The following is a 19888-nucleotide window of genomic DNA, read 5'->3' on the forward strand; positions in this document are numbered from 1 at the left end:
CCTAGGTTTGGTTTCCAGCTCCCACATGGCAGCTAACAACAGTCTATAACTCCATATATGGGCTGTGGTAGGCATCCCACACCCCCACAAAAGAATGTTTTTTTTTTTTTTCTAATTTTTTTGGACTTTTTGAGGCAGGGTCTCCCTGTAGCCCCAGCTGGCCTGGAACTATGTGGACCAGGCTGGCCTTGAATTCACAGAGATCTGCCCGCTTCTGCCTCCTGAGTACTGACACTAAAGGCGTGTGCCACCACACCCAGCTCTTTATCATTACATTTTAAAAAATTTATTTTGCATGTTTGGCCTGCATCTGTGTTTTAATTTTTTTAGTGCACCATGTATGTGCAATGCCTGTTGACACCAGAAGAGGATCCTCTAGATCTGGAATTACAGATGGTTGTTAGCTGCCATGTAGGTGCTGGGAGCTGAATCTGGATCCTCTACAAGTGCAGCCAGTGCTCTTAACTGTCTTTCCAGCCACCCGTTTTTTGTTTTGTCTTTTTAAAAATAATCTTTTAATTCAAAATTTAAAATTCCTTTTTGGTTTTTCTATTGTGATATAGTCTCATATAGCCCACAATGGTCTTGGACTCACTATGTAGCAGAGGATGGCTTTAAACTCCTAAACCTGTCTTGTATTTCTGGAAGCCAGGATTACAGATTGGAATTACAGGCATTTATCACACATCTGGCTTAAACTTTCTTGACCTTTGCTAAAAGCAAAGACTTGAAAACCACTCCTAATGAAGACCCAGTTGCTCATGTCAGACTCCTCAATGTCTTTGGAAGTTATTCAAAACATCCCACAAAGCATTATCAATAATCTTTTTGCCTCAGTCATCTTACTTATAGAGTTTAAAATTAAACTGAATAGTAAAAACATCACCACAACATAGAGATCTCAGCATTTCTTGAAGATAATTACAGAGCAATTTTATTTGTTTTTAAATTTTTAAAAATTTCAAAATTTTTGGTCTTCTTGAGACAGGGTCTCCCTGTAGCCCCAGCTGTCTTGGAACTCGCTATGTAGGCCAGGCTGGCCTTGAACTCACTGCCTGCCTCTGCCTCCTCACTGCTGGGATTAAAGGCATGCACTACCGCTTTTTAATGCATCAGAAGAGTATAAACACCTGACTTCCTATTGAAGTACACATGTTCTAGACTGAGTCTCACCCTACTTCCAGATGCAGGTTCTACTTCTAGTTGTATGGCATTTCATCAAACTGAAATGTGCATTTTATCATCTTGGGAATTACAGCTTAAAATCATTTGCCTATTGTGATGTAACTGCCAGTGTTTTCACTACGTAGGATATAAAATGACAAATCATAGTTTTAGATTAGGTGATACATTTTTGAAATACAGGAAAAAGTCACTAAAAAGTTCAGGTCTTATATGAGGTGTACTGATAACTGTTAAGAAATTTACAGTAAAAAACAAAATATTTCTATTAAAAAACAAAATATTTCTATTAATTTAACCTAAGTACATGATAAGAACAAAAACAGTAGAAAACTGGCTGAGTCACATGGCAGTAGGCTAAGGCCCAAGTTAACACAACTAATATGAACTTACAGATTTGGTAATGAACTCACAAATGAAAAAGTTGCTCAAGATCTAAAAGATAGTCCAGAAAATATGAACATCACGTGTACAACATGTTCCTTTGAGGGGGGGGCAGTGAGGAGTAGGATCTCGATGTGTAGCCCAAGCTAGCCTTGAACTGATCCTCTTCCTGAGTTCTGAGACCATCATGTTGGACTTAAGCCATGTTCTTTTAAGTTGAGAATGTACTGCTAGCATGTGAGAAGTGAACATGGGCCTTCAGCTTCTCCCTCCTTGAAACCATACAGACTCTGAAACACGTTGTGACACATTGTTCAGACTTTTCATCATTATTGAGCATGGAGGAAACAGCCTGACTCACCAAAACCAATCATGACTTTCTATCAGATTTGAATATTCTTAGATGAGGCAAAGAGCCTAGAAAAAAACTTTCCCTTCCCGTTATATCCATGCTCTTTTTCTTTCACACAATTCACCACAGACTGGTTTTTAAACTAGGGGAGCAAAAAACAGTCATTAAACAATAACCACTGCCATCTCCCTTACCTGACAAACATCTCAATTCTCAACATTTCCAATGGGCCAATCTAACAGTCTGAACACTGTATTTTACTCATAAGGAAAATAAATGAATTGCCACCACGGTCCCTTAGACAGTGCGAAATGTTCGATAAGGTACAAAAGGAAAGGACACATCATCTTGATAGGGCAGTGGCAAAACTCTGGAAGAGTGCATGGGACTGGAAATAGTTCTGTGGTCAGTTCTGGGAAATATCCTGCTGTTGGTTTCTTTTGTAAACTTGGAGAAAAGAGATGAGGAAAAGTAGATGGGTATGACCCTTGATTGGGAATCTTAAAGTCTTTTGGAGACAGGTTCTCCCTGTACCCCAGATGGCCTGGAAGTCACTGTAGACCAGGCTGGCCTTGAACTCAAGAGATCTGCCTGCCTCTGCCTCCTGAGTGCTGGGACTAAAGGCATGCACCAAAATGCCTGGCTTAAGAAGGCCTTTTTTTTCTTTTCTTGGGAAGAGTTTTGGAATTGAGGATCTGAACTTGGATTTTCCTTTATCATGTCTGCATAACCCTTGGAAAGTTAATTACTCCCAGGGGTATTCACTATTGTTTGAAGACAATGCTCCTACTCTTTGAAAATCTGAATTTCTGAGATAAACTTAATCATACATTCCCCAAAAGTTACTCAGCATTCCTACGGAAATAAAAATAACTTTTTATTTTACAGAATGATCAACTCCTTTCACTGAACTAAAAAGAACAGAAACAAGTTACTAATGCCCTAAAAACTTGGATAATTGGTCAGTAATAATGGTACACACCTGTAATCCCAGCAATGGAGGCTCAGGCAAGAAGACTGCAAGTTCAAGACCAGTCTGGGCTACAGATAAGAACCCCACCCCCTTTTTTTCTGGCAACAGGGTTTCCTGCAGCCCAGTTGGCCTGGAACTTTCTACACAGATCCCCTGGTTCTGTGATTAAAGGTGTACACCACCACCCACCACCACGCCCTGCTTAAGCCACCCCCCCACCTTTTTCTGTCTATTTGAGACAAGGTCTCCCTGTAGCCCCAGCTGGCCTGGACCTCACCATGTAGACCAGGCTGGCCTCGAACTCACAGAGATCCTGCCAGCCTCTGCTGGGAGTAAAGGCACATACACCACTACCGGTTATAAGACCCCTCCATAAAAAAAGAACAGTTGGGTATGGGGGAGCCATGCCCTCATTCCAAGCACTCTGGAGGCAGGCAGATCTCTGTGAGTTGAAGGCCACCTTGGTCTACATAGCAAGTTCCAGGCCACCCAAGGGTACATAGTGAAACCCAGTCTCAACAAACAATAAAACAAAAACTACTCACCAAATACCTAAGATACTGAATACATGACTGATGGTTATATGCCGAGGACAAAGATTTCTCTTTAAGATACATTTTCATTTGTGTGTTTTGAGAGGAAAAGAGAGAATGAGAGAGAGAGAGAGAGAGAATGAACATGAGTGCAGCTACCCTCAGAAGCTAGAGGCAATCAGTTCCTCTGTAGCTGGAGTTACTGGTAGTTGTGAGCTGCCTGATGTGGGTGCTGGGAACTGAACTCAGGTCTTCTCCAAGATCAGTAAGCACTCTTAACTCCTGAGCCATGTCTCTAGCTCTGTGCCCTGACCTCAAAGTTATAATCCAGTCACCTCAATCCTGGGGTTACAAGTATGTAAAATTAGGCGTGGCTCTATTTTTTCATTTTAGCAATAAAGTACTAAGAGATTAATAAATATTCTCAAGTATTTGTATTTATGAATGGTAATAAAAAGCATTTTACAAAAGTATTCTATTTTCTTGATTTTCATTAGATACCATGATCTCTGCACATATGGAAAGCCAAGATGCTGAAGAATAACTTTTTCTTTAAAATATTAACTTCTTCCTTTATATAGAAAAGTGAATTCAGGTAGTTAGTAACTGGAAGGAATTTTTTCTTTGCCTTTGTCTTATCAACAAATACATATGCATGGTTTAACCAGGTGGGGTAGCCATTTCAATTTTTTCTTTTAGGGAATATTGAAATAAATTTCTGCATAGCACAAGACTTGATTTTAAATAACTGGGGGAAATTCCTCTATTTTTAGAATCTCCATTAATTTAAAAACTACTCTTCTCGAGGAAGGCAAGGGCTAAAAAAAAAATCACAGAACCTTCTATCAGATTAGGGGTAGGTCTATGAGTAGAGGTTATTAGCTCTGTCTTGGTCATAGATACTTGGTTTATGATTTGTCTTCTTTGGGGTTGATAGAACTAACACAGACACACAGACACACACAGAGTTTTCCTTTAAACAAAAAAAAAAAAACGAAACAAAGGAAGTGATCTGAGCTTACTGTTAGCCATGGCCATGTGCTGAAGGTTTGTTTATCATTGGGAGGTGATTAGATCATAAGGGTATTTACCACATCAACAGATTAACATCTTAATGGTTCATAATATGAGGGAATTAAGAAGTCATAGGAGGTGGGGTCCAGGTGGAAAAACAAGTCACTGGAAGGTGCCCTGGAAAAACATATCTTTTCCTTGGCCCCTTCCTGTTTCCTGTCCTCCTGCCGCTTGGTTGCCATGGGGTGAGTCTCTGAAACACCCACAGCCTTTAGAGTCTGTCTCACTTCAACCCCAAACTAAGGGATTCAACTGACCTTGGAAACCAGGAGCCAAAATAATCATTCATCCTTTAAATTGTTTTGCTCTCTGGTATTGTGTCACACTGACAAGAAACATATCATCTTTGGTTTCAAGAAAAAATTACTCAACAATGCTGAGAAATGTAGAGAAACCTGGATGGTTTGCATGGCTTATCCTTGCCTTTTCTGGTCAAAGGACTATAATCTTAAGTGAGTTTCTGAGATTTTAAGGTTTGATGTTTTTACAGCAATACTAGATAAAATATGAACGGAGAACAAGTCTCTACTAATAAATATATATGGACCTGTCTATAGCTCAAAAGATGGTTTATCTATTTCATTTTTTAAGTTTTCAAAATAATTTACATATGAATTCTAAGTGATTATGAAACATCTTACTAATTCTATTTATCCCATAAAATCACAATGTAACTGCAAACACAAAATGTTTTATTTTAAAACATTGGAAAAACATTCAAAGACAAGTGTCCATTATATAACGAGAAATGTTAAATATGGAAACTGTGATCTTCTGAATGTGGTACAGACTCCCAGAGAGCTAAATACTGCAAATTGTCCTATCTCTAATATCAGCAACACTTGATGTGGTAAGAAATACCAAGGTCTTACTACTAATTATTCAGTCATCATCTTTGGGTTCAACTTATTTACGTAAGAGTTCTGTCCAAGATGTCCTGACACATGAAGCTTCCAGTTGAATGTCAGAAATGTTAACAAAAGTATCTTCCTTTTTTGCCTGTAAATGTTTGCGTATTGCTGTACTGTTGGCTTATATCCACTACAGATACTGGTTCTAGGCCAGCCCAAGGATCTTCAAGCATTGAAGGCTTGAAATAACTTTCCAACTCATTAGATATTCTTTTTTCTCTACCACGCCCTGATCCAAATGGTGTAGATGTCCTTGGAGAACCCTTCAGGAAAAAAATCATCAGTTAAACAAAACATTCAGTAATGATAACTGGTACTTTTCCCTTTAGTTACATGTTATTTGGGATCACTTTCCTGGTTAAAAGCTGTCAAATGAAACCAAATATGTTCAGTAGCAAATTTCTTGTTTTCTTTAGTGTTTTTGTTAAAGTACTAAAACCAATTGAGCATACTTATTAAAAATTCCTGCCATCATCTCAAAAACTTGAGTTTTTAATGTGATAACCTTGTAGTTACTAAATACAAGTGGATCAAATACAAGCAGCGATCAAATGAATTATATTCAATTTTCCCAAGAAACTTACTTTTTAAGGACAAGTTTATTTTTAACCCGATAGGCTTCAAGTTTCTAGACCTTTCTATCTCATGAAAATTTTCTATGCCTATTAGTTGCAAACTCAAAGGGATGCAGCTGGGTGAGCATAGGGAAGGTTGGAGAACACACAGCAGATCCAAGCTGTTATTCAAAGATACTGTTTCCTATTCTTTCAATAAGAGGAATGGGGAAACATTTCATTAGCTTCGATTTTTCCTTCAGGGCACTTGGGAGAAGATAATAAAAAAATAAAAAGTTTTTTTTTGTTTTTTCTTTAAGGTTCAACAAACAAAGCAAGAAAAAAAGCGCGAGTCCCATCTGTAGGACTATAGCCTAGAGAAGCCTTAACACTGGGGATTCAATCACTTTATTCCCCTTAGGAACCCAGGACTATTTACTGAAAATAAAAGACAAAGAACCCTGGGGGGAAAAAAAAAGAAATGGAAGATTAAAAGAAACTGGTATGTGAAAACTGTATGCTGCACAATTTCTGTGGAAGAGAGAACTGTATCTCTGCCACTTACGGTAATCTTAAAATAATTTATTTACCCCTCAGTTTACTCAGCTGCAAAACTGGGCTAATAATAGTATGTCACCTCACAGAGGATTAAACAATCCATGTAAAGGGAAGATTAGTATCACGCCTGCCATCACAGTAAGCTCGGCAAACGCTAGCTATTGTCTTTACCTGGGGGTAGGTCTGCTGCTGCCCTGGGGAGTAGCCGAATTGCTGCTGGGACCCCGCGGGGGACCTGGAGTAGGAGCCCGGGTAGCCGCCCGGGGACGGAGACCCGAAGCGGGCCCCCGAGAAGCCGCCGCCGTGCCGCGGAGAGTGGCCGCTCCCGTACAGCCTAGCCCGGGGCCCGCAAGGCGGAGTGTGGTGCGGACTCCCGTACCCATCCCGAGGGGAGGGCGGCCGCGGCCCCCCTCCCAGGGCACCCCGGAAGCTGCCTCCGCCACCCCAGCCTCCTACCCCCGGTCCGGGGTAAGGAGGAGTCGGGGGTCGAAAATTCGGTCGGTGCATAGCTGGAACCGAAGCTGAAGAGTTCCCAAGCGCGCTGTCCGACCGGAACCGCAGCGACCTTCAGCCCAAGAAGTGCCGCTAGTCCTCTACATATATAGCTTTCCAGTGGCTAGCGCCACAGGGCACATGGTTCCGCCTCACAAAGGTTCCGGGTCACAAAGGCTCCGGAAGAGGGCGGGCAAATAGGTCACTGAATTAGGCGGAGATTGGGTGTGTCTGAGAGGAGGAGGAAAGATTGGAAAGCGGAAACCGAGCCCTTCACTCCAGAAAGAGCACTTTCCCCCCGGTTGCTTTTTATCGCGCACAAAGACAAGAAGCCGGAAGCGGAAGGCACTAACCCGGTCGCCCCGCCTAAGACGCGGGGCCGAGGGGCGGGTCTAGAGGGACCGAGGGGCGTGGTCAAGGCGGACCTAGGGGTGTGGTTGACGGGGGCGCGAGGGCGGGAAGGGGGGGGAGCCTCCGGCCTTGGGGCGCCGAGGGAGGCCGGTCGCAGCTCTGGGACGCTGTAACTCAGTGGGGCGAGATGTTGCGGATGCTGGCCCGGTTGTCTCTGCGTAGACCCGTCCTTCTCGACGGCGCCTGCGGAAGGGCGCTGTGGACGGGTCGCCCGCAGTCAGGTACCCTCTGACACCCGTGTGCTGGGGCGTCCCAGAACACCGGCCCCGGCTTCCCTCCTGTCGCCTGCGGCCTCACAGTCAAACTCGCCTGCGCGTTCGGCGCTTTGGGGGTGCACTTGGCGCGCTTATTCTCCCCTTCTTCCCTACCTTCTAGTAGTCCTTGTTTAGGTAAACTTCTAAAACGCACCGGTCCACACACAAAACAACCGCATTTTAGAAAGCAAGCTGCTGCTTTGATGCAGTGCTGGACTTTGACCACCTCAGTTCTTGTAAAATGGAAGCCAGAGAGGAGGCTAGGAAATGGAGATGTGGATTTCGAAGAACTATCAAGTGTAGCCCAAACTTTAAAAATCTTGTAATTGCAAAAAAAAAAAAGTGATAATCACAAGAATGCCGCCTCACGCGTAAAACACCTTGGTACAAAATACCTGTCCCTGAATTTTTCGTAGAGAAAGAAATTTCAGTTTAATTTGTTTTACAGAGTTTTCCTTGCTCCGGAATCTTGAATTCAGTTTGTAGGATGCAGAATGTAGGGAACGTTCGGATTCATTAAATTCACAGACCGATGGGCTGGACCTGTGATTTCATTCAGCCTGTGCACCTTTATGGAGCCTCTGGCTTCATGACGTCTCTGACATGTTTAACGTCCTTTTACAGAATGATGTCTTCCCAGCTCCATTCTCCTTGATGAGTCGAGACACCAGCACCTGGCGTTTTTGGTGGCGGTGGTAGTGGCAGGTGCAGTTTTCTGGAGCAGTTCCGTTCACCACTTTCCTTGTTCTGTTTCATTTTGCTTTTTTTATTGGTTGTTTTTTTTTCTTTCTTTCTTTCTTTTTTTTTTTTTTTTTTTTTTTTTTTTTTTTTTCTCCCTGTAGCCCCAGCTGTCCTGGAACTCACTATGTAGACCAGGCTGGCCTCGAACTCATAAAGATCCTCCTGCCTCTGCCTCCCAATACCTTTTATGTCATCAATAATCTGCTTTATAAAGGGGACAAAGAAGTTAAATGATGGGCACCAAAATTATTTTTATTATTTTGTGTAATTGACAGAAGATCTGCAGAATTGGGCTGCAGCTTACTGAATGTTGATATTTTCTTGAATTCTGCTTCCAGAATGGAATTGAATCCAGGGCTATGTGCATGCTAGGCAAGCTCTTTACCACTGAGTTGCAGTGCATGCCTAGCCTCCAGAACTCTTATATGTAGAATATAAGAATGCACTAGAAATCCTGGAGAGGAAGAAATACAGTGGAAAATTTTGCCAGGTGGATTGATGTAAGGCAGTTGCCTCCCAGCACATCTCTGGGTATATGTGAGGATTATTCAAGACTAAATCTTTGCCAGGTGTGGGCAGGTAGATAGATCTGTGTGAGTTCAAGGTCAGCTTAGTCTACATAGTAAGTTCCAGGCCATCTGGGGCTACGGGGAGACCCTATTAGTGATTGTATGAAGTCCAAGATGAATTTGAATCATTTTTGAGACTTTCCTCTTTACAAATAAGAAATTGGCCAAGAATAGTTAAATAATTTGCTTAAATTCACATAAGATCAGAAGTCAAACTTCCTGAACTCCAGGAAAAAAGTTTCCCTTAGAAATACAAATTAGGACTGGGCGTGGTGGCACACACCTTTAATCCCAGCACTCTGGAGGCAGAGACAGCTAGATCTTTGTGAGTTCAAGGTCACCGTGTGTTTACTTAGTGAGTTCCAGGCCAGCTAGGGCCATAGGGAGAACCTGTCTCAAAACAAAGACAAAACAAAACAATAACAACAAAAGAAATATAAATTAATAATCTAGCACTTGAAAAATGCAATACATAAGCATATAAATTTTGAAAGTGGTACTGTGTAGCTTCCTTCGGACTTAGAGATTTTGGATATAATCTTAATTATTGAATCATTGTGAATGTAGCTAGGGTGTTTCCAGGCTTTAGTCTGCAATGCACAGTCTAGCTGTCTGAGCTGGTGGGCCCAAAGTCTCCATCTACCTGTACAGAATTTCTTTATATGGTGATGATTTCAGGGAAAGGATGGGAAGTGGGGTGGGTTGGAGTTTTATGTTGGGTTTCCTGGAGGTATAAAAGTGAAGAAGGAGAATGCTCTCTGTGAGCAAATACTGCCTTCCTTGTGGTAGGGAAAGGAAAGTTCCTGTTTGTAAGCTGATAGATCTGCAAGAAGAGAGTTGCAGCTCGGTATAGGAATGCCCAGCACTAGAAGACAGGATCCTTCCCAGTGCAGAACTATCATAGCAGACACTGTCGGTGGCTAGGGGCCGTCTTCAGGTAGCATTGTATGTGTAGGCGGCAGGAACCAGAGCCAAGGAGCTTTTTGAGGTCCTGAGAGCTGAGTGAGGAAACCCAGACATGATTAAATCTGTGGTGCTGATAGACTGTAAAGTGAGAGTGACAAGGTATGAATATGGGTGGGAACCTGTTTGCTCTGTGAGGCTGCGATCTAGATTGCCTAAGGGTGCATGCATGGTTTCCATCTTTACACCACCATTTTAGGTGGTAGCAGTAGTCAGTGATCCGTGCATCCATGCTTTGGTTAGTTTTACTGTCATCCCAAGAAGTAAATATTTTCATGTTTCTGTATTGTCAGCACTTTCTAAGTGAAGGAAACTGGGTTAAAGGACAAGCCCTGGAAGTTAAAAGATGACTGATTAGGGTAGTTTGAGGTTTATGTTAAAGGACTGTAAACCAAGAGCCTTGAAGACATACCCAAGAATGCTCATGCATGAGGCTTATCCCTCCTCCTGAGGTTTAGCTCAGGGTTCATCTCCTGCCCCTCCCCAACCCTCTCACCAGAATTTGTTTACCTTAGCTGTATTTGCTTTCTCTTTCTCTGTCTGGGGAATGGGGCAGTGGGGCTGTTGTCCTCCACAAACTCCCAGTTTTATAACTTTGGGATTCCTCCACTGTGCTTCAGCCTCAGGAATGTACAGGTCTACCAACTGGTTCTACTGTGTGGCTTGTGTGGTGTTAGGTGTGGGAATATGGTGCATTTCTTGATGTAAGTAATCAGAACTGATTTCTGCTATTGAAATCTTGTGTGTATTTTCAGAAATGGATATAGACATTAAAATTTTATTGTTGGAAAACATTTCTTAGGAGAATATTTTTAACAATTTCTATGTATGGAGACCATTTAGCACATAATCCCTTTGGGTGGGAGTAATCCTTAACATTTCCTGAAAGTTTTCAGATTATCTGTTTTCCTTCTAGAGCTGCCCATTGTTAGCTGTGTCATGTTGAGGACTGCTGGTTACTGAAGTGGATGCATGACTAGGATGTGATTAGCTTATTCATTGAGCCTTGAACACAGTCATTTTAATAATGTTCCCACTGAAAAAGAATTAAAAAGAGCTGTTTTTAAGTCCTGTTGTTGAAAAAGCACAACTCTCGCTTCAGAGAGGATAAGAGATTGTTTAATCTGGAGCCAAATATGAGTGACCATGGCCTGGGAACACAGATTCAGGTTACCCCAAATTCCGTGTTCCATCCTGGAAGCAGTCTCATGAAATTTTTATAGTAACAGAACAAATCATAAATCAGGCTGGAGAGATGGCTGTTCTTGCAGAGGACCCAGGTTTGGTTCCCAGCACACATATTACAGCCAACATCTGTCGGTTACTTAAGTTCCAGGGTATCCAATGCTCTCTTCTGACCTCCATGGGCATTGTACAACACAGGTTCACTTACACACATGCAAGGATATAGCTAGACATGTAAAAAAATAAATTAAAAATGATAAGTATTTTAAAAAGTCATAAATCAAGACACTTCAAATACATTGGTGGAAACATTAAGTAGGTGGTTACAGAAAAAGAAATCTCAGCTGTAAGCCTCAGATGCTATCTAATGACACTCAGCTTTTTGATTGGTAGGAGCCAGGGCTTTGTTAATACATTCCAAAAGGTTTTTATCTGTTAGTCACAGGTTGTTAAGTCAGAAACAGTGGGCAAGGAGGGGCTATTTGGGATAAAGATTGCCCAAGATAAATTGTAAATAGACTGCGAATCTGCATCATCCCAAACTCTCCACAGTCACTGAAGTTCTAATCAGTTGATCAGCCTTTGCAGAGGGTTCAGTTTTAGATGTAGTTTTTCTGGGAACTTTTATTCTCTGTGTCTAAGAGCCAAATTCATTGCTTTCTTAAAATTTATTCCTTTTTCATTTCTGAGCATGTACAGTAGTCAAGCACAAGTGAAATTGTTTAGACATCTCTATTTATTTCCAGGCTAATATGTTTTACCATGCACAACAAAGGTATCAATTCATTACTTTCCACTTATAGACATTTTCATTGAAAATAATACTTTTTTTTGGTCTTTTGGAGACAGGGTCTCCCAGTAGCCCCAGCTGGCCTGGAACTCCCTGTGTAGACTAGGCTGGGCTCGAACTCACAGGGATCCACCTGCCTTGCCTCTGCCCCGCAAGTGCTGGGATAAAAAGCACGTGCCACCACGCTTGGCAAAACAATACTTTTTTAAAATAATAAAATTTCTTATAAACATATTTCTAAATGTGAAGAAAATCTAAAATATTGTTGAAGGGTCTTAGATATGTGGTTCAAGGGAATACTGAGACCAGTTTTTGGGGATTAGAAGTTCATTAGAAGAGTTCTAATGCCATGCACAGACAGACAGCAGCATGGAGGTGTTCTGAAGAGAGAGAGCTCAGGCTTCAGAACTGGAGATAGACATCATGGCAGATGAAACAGATCAAGTCTCTTGAGGCAGAAGTGGGAGTCCCTTACAGGTCTGTGAGGAAGAGTGGGTGTTTCACAGTATGAGTCTACAGCCAGGTTCTCTGATTTCACAGTAGGAGGCAGGGAGGTGGGTAGAGAGCAGGATGTATGGTCACCAATATCCCCTTTGATCTAAACTCCTTCCCCAGGAAAGAGATCTCAGCACCTGGAAGTCTGTTAGCTAGAGACTCACAGACAAGTCTCAGCAGGTACCTGTCTGTGTCTGTGAGAGGGAAAGGGCTGCTGCAGGGATTGCTTGAGTAGTAGTCTGGTCTGGATTCTAACATTGCATGTGTGAGTCTTTTCGTCCGTACACAAACACTAAAAGTTTATTTTAAAAGGAGCAGAAGAAATTGAAATGCCATTAGAATCTACATCTTTGTAGTTTTCCAGTCATAAAAATGATGCATACAAGCTGGATGTGGTGGTCTGGCCTTTAATCCCAGCACTCGGGAGCAGAGACAGGCTGATCTTTGTGAGATCAGGGCCAGCCTGGTCTACATAGTGAATTCTAGGCCAACTGAATCTACAGAGAGACCCTGTCTCAAAAGACCAAAAGAAAAAAAAAGCGTACTTGCAGTGATTTGATTGTCTCCTCCAAAACTCATGTTCAAACTTAATTGCAATTATAACAATATTGGCCTTTAACAGATGTTTAAATCTTGAGAGCTCAGCTCTTGGAATGGACTAGAGTGGTTATAGGTTAGTTATTTCAAAAGTGACTTGAGGAAAAAAGCAACTTCACCTTCCTTGATTTTCTCAGCAAGGGCTCTTAACTGCTGAGCCATCTCCAACCCCAGTAAATGTTTGATTTGTATGCCTATACCTATATACCTGGGGTGGTATAAAATTTTCTTTGGTGAGGAGCTGGAGAGATGGTTTAGTGGTTAAGAACACTGTTCTTGCAGAAGACCCAGGTTTGAATACTAGCACTTACCTGCAGGCAATACACGCATACACATAAAATAAAAATAATAAGTAAAACATTTTTAAATATTTTCTTGGGTGAAAAGATTTAAGAGTTCTAAATAAATCTTAAAACTATTTTCTTTTTCTTTTTTTTTTTTAAAATGTGCATGAGTGTATTGCCTGCATGTATGTAACTACACCTGTGTCATGCAAAGCCCATGGAGGTCAGAAGGGGGCGTCAGATTCCCCTGGAACTGGAGTTAGCCACCCTGTGGGTACTGGGAATTGAAACCAGGTCCTCTGTAAGAAAAGTCAGTGCTCTTAACCTCTGAGCCATCTCTCCAGTTCTGAATAATTAAAAAAAAAATCAACCAAACAAAAAACAGTTCCTTGAAGGTGGTGGTGGAATGAGGTGTGCCCTGGGCAGCAGACCAAGGGTGTACTGGCTCCCAAGAGACTGAATGTGCCAGATGGACCATGTGAGGAAACATCACACAAGATGAATATTTACCAGACCATAGGTGCTTCTAATTTGATCGCAAAATTCCATACTCAGGACATGGCAAGTGAAAAAGGAAATAATTAGAAACCAAAATGGTGGCACAGCCTGAGCAATGGTGGCAATGCATTCCCGGCACAAGGACCTAAAAACGTGACTCTGGGCTTCTTCGTCTCATTAAGAACCTTGATGCTTCTATATTGAGCTCAAAATTCTGCACTCAGGACTTAGCAAATAAGCGAGCTAATAACTGGGGAACCAAGACAGCAAGGTTGCACACACTGGGAGGGTAGAGCAGCCTGACCATACAATGTGGACTGGAGGGAGCCTGGCTGCCTACTTGCACCAGCAGGGTGGAGTCAAGCCAGTCTGGCCTTCTATGCATACTGCTGCAGCCTGGCTGCCCATGCACACTGGCAAGGCAGAGCCGAGTGGTTCTAGCCACCCACAAACAATGGTGGGTCCAGAGCTGAGCAGGACTGTCCACTCACGCACCCCAGTGGTACAGACCATAATCACTACACAGTGGCTGTCAAGACCTGGCCACAGTCCTTAACAACATGAGGAATCTGAGACGCCTACAGGTGTCAGAAAATAAAGGACACTGGTGCAAAGCTGTCACGTGAAGCTGTGAAACCTCCCAGCTGCTGCTCAGAGAATCTTGGATTGGAGGCCTGTGAGCTGCATGTTGTTTGCTGTGAGGACCTAGCTTCTGCTTTTACCCACAATAAAACCCTGTGGGGAATCAACCTGTTGGAGAATGGCTTGGGCCACATGGGGTTACTGTGCTGAGTGAGGCCTGGAAACAAAGTGCAACCTGCATGCAAGGGCTGTGAGCAACTAACGCCTGTTGGAGAATGGCTTGGGCCACAGTGGGGTTACTGTGCTGACTGATGAGGCCTGGAAACAAAGTGCAACCTGCATGCAAGGGCTGTGAGCAACTAACTTTTATGAGGAAAACCAAGCGTTTTCTGACTGCTGAGAAAAGGACACATTCCTACTTGACATTCCTAAGCACTAAGAGAAACAAAAATTAAGAGTGGAAAAATCCAATTCAAAGAAACTTGGGTGTGTTGTGACCCAAAGCCATATACAAAGGAAAAGGAGTGGGCCCTGACTTTGGCACACCTCTGTGTAAGAATTATAGCTCACTGACACTCTAATGAGATTTTATTTCCCCAGCACCCAGCTCATATGTGTTGTATAAGGTGAATGGGGTTTTTCATCTGCAAATAGAAGACACAAAGTTGGGATTGGGGGATAGGGTGGTAGGGGATGATAAGGGTGAGGGTGGAGATTGGGGAGGATGTCTGAATATAATCAAAATTCATTGTATGGATCTCCTCCTCCTCCTCCTCCTCCTCCTCCTCCCTCCTCCTCCTTCTTTTCTTTTTAGTCTTTTTGAGACAGGATCTCCTTGTAGCCCCACCCGGCCTGGAGCTCACCATTAGGCCAGGCTGGCCTTGAACTCAGAGAGCTCCACCTACCTCTGCCTCCTGAGTGCTGGCATTAAAGGTGTCACCACCACACCCAGCTGTATGAATTTTTTGAATCAATAAAATTTCTCTTAAGAAAAGAAGAAAAGCCCCTGCTTCCCTGGGCCTGCACAACCCGTAGGCCTCTCCACCTGGTAGGCCTCTCTCTCCAGGAGTAGAAGAAACACCACTGAGATAGATCAATGACCACGGCTTGAAGACGAATAATGGGGAGGCTCAAGAAGTCACTATCTCGCCACGATACAAGAGCGATCACCCTACATCTGTCACCCCCTCCAAGGTTCAGGGACCCTTGCAGAAGATTGGTGGAGAGATTGTAAGAGCAGAGGAAAGGGGTGGAGTGTTGCCCTAAAATTATTTATTCCTCCCTGACTTCTGATGAGCTGTGGGCTAGCACAGGGCACCCTGGGGAGAAGGGTGGAGCCTAGGGTGTGGAGTGATTGGAACAAAAGGATTTGGCATCATTCTGGGAACAGGGGGCACTGGGGGACCTTGCAAAGACCCTGTGGACCCCTCATGGAACTCTGTGGGGTGAATGGGCATGTGGCAACATGAGATGAGGTAGACCATGGGCAAAAGCAGTCTGGAACGCTGGCCTGAGCCACACAGAGCTGGGTGCCAGGTGGGGTGTCAGCTGTTTGTTTCTTTGAAAGTCACTCCCCTCCCCCCACAAAGGTAAAAACTATGTAAAATTCAAAAAAAAAGAAGAAGAAACTCACAATTCCTTGACCATTTTAAGTGGATATTTAATAGTTATCATCATGAGGCTGGAGAGATGGCTCAGTGGTTAAGAACACTGACTGGTCTTGCAGAGGACCTGAATTTGATTTCCAGCACCCACATGGCGGCTACAAACCATCCTTAACTCCAGTTCCAGGGGAATCTGAAGCCCTCTTCTGACCTTGCATGACTCAGGTGCACTCACATATATTCAGGTAATACACTCATACACATAAAATAAAAATAAAATATTGAAAAATAGTTATCATCACATAAAGAAATTTGATAATGTGAATCAAAGTGAGGAGAAAATCTAGGATCGCTATAGATCAGGAGAGATTGTGTGAGGAATATGCTTCTCTCTGAGTGGAGAAGGCTTGCTGTAGATGAAGTGGACTTGTCAGTTGTAGAAAACATATGTATAGAAGTTGATCTGGATTTGGCTTCTTTAACATGCTTCACACATTCTTTAGTAAAGCCCTAACATAGCCTGTCTGGAAAAGACTGATTTTGAAGGGACATTCCAGACATTAGCCTGAAATGAACTTGCTGGTTGTATGCTTTGATGCGAAGGTGAAGTCATTTAGAGCACACTCTTGTCTCCAGTGCTTGGTGTCTCCACTGATTAGGAGAGACTAGGTTGTGCTACGTTATAAATTAGCCCACCCCTCACAGCTTGAGACTATACAGGCAGCTTTCTTTTATATGTTGCTGTACTATTTGCAATTTGTAGCTTCCTAGAGGAATGCAAGACTGGAGGATTTCATAGGATTCTTTTTAGGGTTTGGCTTAGAATTGGCTTTTATTACTTTTTTTTTTAAGTAAATCTTTTTGAGGCTGGAGAGACATCTTAGTGGTTAAGAGCACTGGTTGATCTTGCAGAGGACCCAAGTTCAGTTCCTAGTGCCCACTTGTGTGCAATGCCACAGAGGCCAGAAGAGGGTGTTGGAGCAGGAGAAAGTGTCAGAACTAGAAGTTATAGGTGGTTGTTAGCTGCTATGTGAGTGCTGGGAACCAAAACTGGATCTTCTGGATGAGCAGTAAGTGCTTTTAACTGCTGAGCCATCTTTCCAGCCCCAATACCCACGAAATGTTTTTCTTCCTTCCTTCCTTCCTTTCTTTCTTTCTTTCTTTCTTTCTTTCTTTCTTTCTTTCTTTCTTTCTTTCTTTCTTTCTTTCTTTTTTGTGAGACAGTGAAACGGTGAGAAAGAGCATCCCCTAGAGGGGTCTTTGTCTCATTCATAAAATAAATTATGAATGGACCCAAAAAGAAGTTTTAGAACAGTTTTATTAGAATTTTAAGGAAAAAATCCTCAAGACAGGCAAGCTTCCTTGAGGAGGAGAATGGTGGGGAGGAGGAAAGAAATTTATGAAGCCATGCAGGTTTAGAGCCTGTATGGAGGTCAGACACATGGCTGGAAGAAGGAAGCTTTAGAGAAAAAGTAAAAAAAATACAAGATGCTAGGGGAAGCCCCAAAACTTAAAGAAACCATGTTTAGAAAAGGGATATGAAGAAGAAAAGGAGAGATTACGCTTTTCTGATGAATTCAAAAAAGGGGGCAGACTTATAGAGATCTACATGTCTGTCCTGGGGGTCCAGAAGCTCTGCATTAGAAGGCAGAATTCCAGGGAGGAAAAATTCAACTATCTCATTAACGCACTAGATGTTCCACCCATCTATTTAACATGACTATGGTGGCCCTGCCTTCCTAGAGTTCACTTTCTTGATTGTAGAGGTAATTTTACAGGTGCACAGACCTGCACCTGTAAAGTGACTTGATTAGGACCAATGATTTGGTTCAGCAGGTAACATTGTTTGCCTTATGTGCTTGCTAATCTGAGGTCAAGCCTCAGAACCCAGAGTGGAAGAACTGACTCCCCATGAAAGTTGATCTCCATGCAAATGCCATGGCACATGCTGACACTCATGCATAGCACACACACACACACACGCACACACACACATACACCTACACACACACACACGCACACACACACATACACCTACACACACACACACGCACACACACACATACACCTACACACACACACACGCACACACACACATACACCTACACACACACACACGCACACACACACATACACCTACACACACACACACGCACACACACACATACACCTACACACACACACACGCACACACACACATACACCTACACACACACACACGCACACACACACATACACCTACACACACACACACGCACACACACACATACACCTACACACACACACACGCACACACACACATACACCTACACACACACACACGCACACACACACATACACCTACACACACACACACGCACACACACACATACACCTACACACACACACACGCACACACACACATACACCTACACACACACACACGCACACACACACATACACCTACACACACACACACGCACACACACACATACACCTACACACACACACACGCACACACACACATACACCTACACACACACACACGCACACACACACATACACCTACACACACACACACGCACACACACACATACACCTACACACACACACACGCACACACACACATACACCTACACACACACACACGCACACACACACATACACCTACACACACACACACGCACACACACACATACACATACACACACACATACACAAGTTGAGTGAAATAAATTTTTAAATGACAATTATAATTTATATTTGTGTAACTAGTGTATTATGTAATGTAATGATTATATATAGTATATGACAAATATAAAATTATATAAATTATATGTAACATTACATGTAAAGTTTTTTCAATAAAATTGATAAAAAAATATGTAAAGTATGGTAGAAAATCAAAACAAAAATTCCTGCAGTGGTGGTCTTTTGTGATTGTTGTGTATGTGTATGTTCTAACCAGATGCTAACCTAGGGTTGTCTTTAGGTGCCATCTACTCTGTGTGTGTGTGTGTGTGTGTGTGTGTGTGTGTGTGACAGGGTCTCTCACTGGCCTGGAACTGGAACTTGCCAAGTAAGCTAGATTGGCTTGCCAGTGAGCTCCATGGATTTTCCTGTCTCCATCTCCCAGGTACTAGGATTACAAGTATGTTACCAGGCACCAGGTCCTGCTTTATTTATTTATTTTTTAAAATTTTATTTTATGTGTATGAGTGTATTGACTGCATGTGTGTAAGTGCACCCATGCTGTACAATACCTGTGGAGGTCAGAAGATGGCATTGGGTCCCTGGAACTGGAGCTCCAGACAGATGTTGGCTGCCATGTGGGTGCTGAGAACCAGAAACCAGGCTCTTCTATTGAGCCATCTCTCCAGCCCCCAGATCCAGCTTTTTTTTGGCCTTTTTGAGACAGGGTCTTCCAGTAGTCCCAGCTAGCCTGGAACTCGCTATGTAGACCAGGCTGGCCTCAAACTCACAGAGATCTGCCTGCCTCTGTCTCCCAGGGCTGGGATTAAAGGTATGCGCCACCATACCCAGCCAGTTGACACATCTTGCATGGGAGGTCATTATTGTAGGATTTAGGTTCACTGCTGGGGAAGACCATTGATGAATTTTCTGCCCCAGTGTCCTGCATATCACCTTTCTGGCAGTTTGAAAGCTAGCCCACAGGAAGGAGGTTTTCAGGTCAATTCTAGCTTAATTTCTCTATGTCCTACAACAAAGTGTTTTGTGTCTTCAGTAAAAGGGTCTTACCTAGGATGACAGGTATGGATAAAAGGCTCTGTAGCATGGGTATGCTGGCCTCTGGGGTGACAGTTCGGGGAGGCAGAGCCTCTGTGGCCCAGTGTACTTGCCTCTGGGGTAATGGGTAGGGATTAAAACCTTGATCTGTATTCTTTTGTGCTAACAAAATACCA

At 42.9% G+C, this 19888-nt stretch overlaps 2 protein-coding genes across 2 annotated transcripts in view; one reads left to right on the forward strand and one right to left on the reverse strand.

Annotated features, from left to right (window-relative positions):
- Positions 1-5173: 5173 nt before the first annotated feature.
- On the reverse strand, positions 5174-7179 carry Mplkip (M-phase specific PLK1 interacting protein). The gene is made up of 2 exons (XM_008836272.3): positions 6693-7179; positions 5174-5672 (listed from the first exon to the last, which is right to left on the reverse strand). The coding sequence occupies exons 1-2, from the start codon at positions 7026-7028 to the stop codon at positions 5472-5474; spliced, it is 537 nt and encodes a 178-aa protein (XP_008834494.1). The 5' UTR covers positions 7029-7179; the 3' UTR covers positions 5174-5471.
- A 304-nt stretch (positions 7180-7483) lies between these two features.
- Sugct (succinyl-CoA:glutarate-CoA transferase) overlaps positions 7484-19888 on the forward strand; it is a 932078-nt gene continuing 919673 nt past the window's right edge. Inside the window, exon 1 of the mRNA XM_008836273.3 lies at positions 7484-7645. Coding sequence (XP_008834495.1) covers positions 7552-7645 — 94 coding nt within the window. The 5' untranslated portion in view covers positions 7484-7551. The remainder of the gene's footprint in view (positions 7646-19888) is intronic.

Source organism: Nannospalax galili, unplaced genomic scaffold (assembly GCF_000622305.1).
Source record: "Nannospalax galili isolate Female #2095 unplaced genomic scaffold, S.galili_v1.0 scaffold54, whole genome shotgun sequence".
Taxonomy (NCBI): Eukaryota; Metazoa; Chordata; class Mammalia; order Rodentia; family Spalacidae; genus Nannospalax; species Nannospalax galili.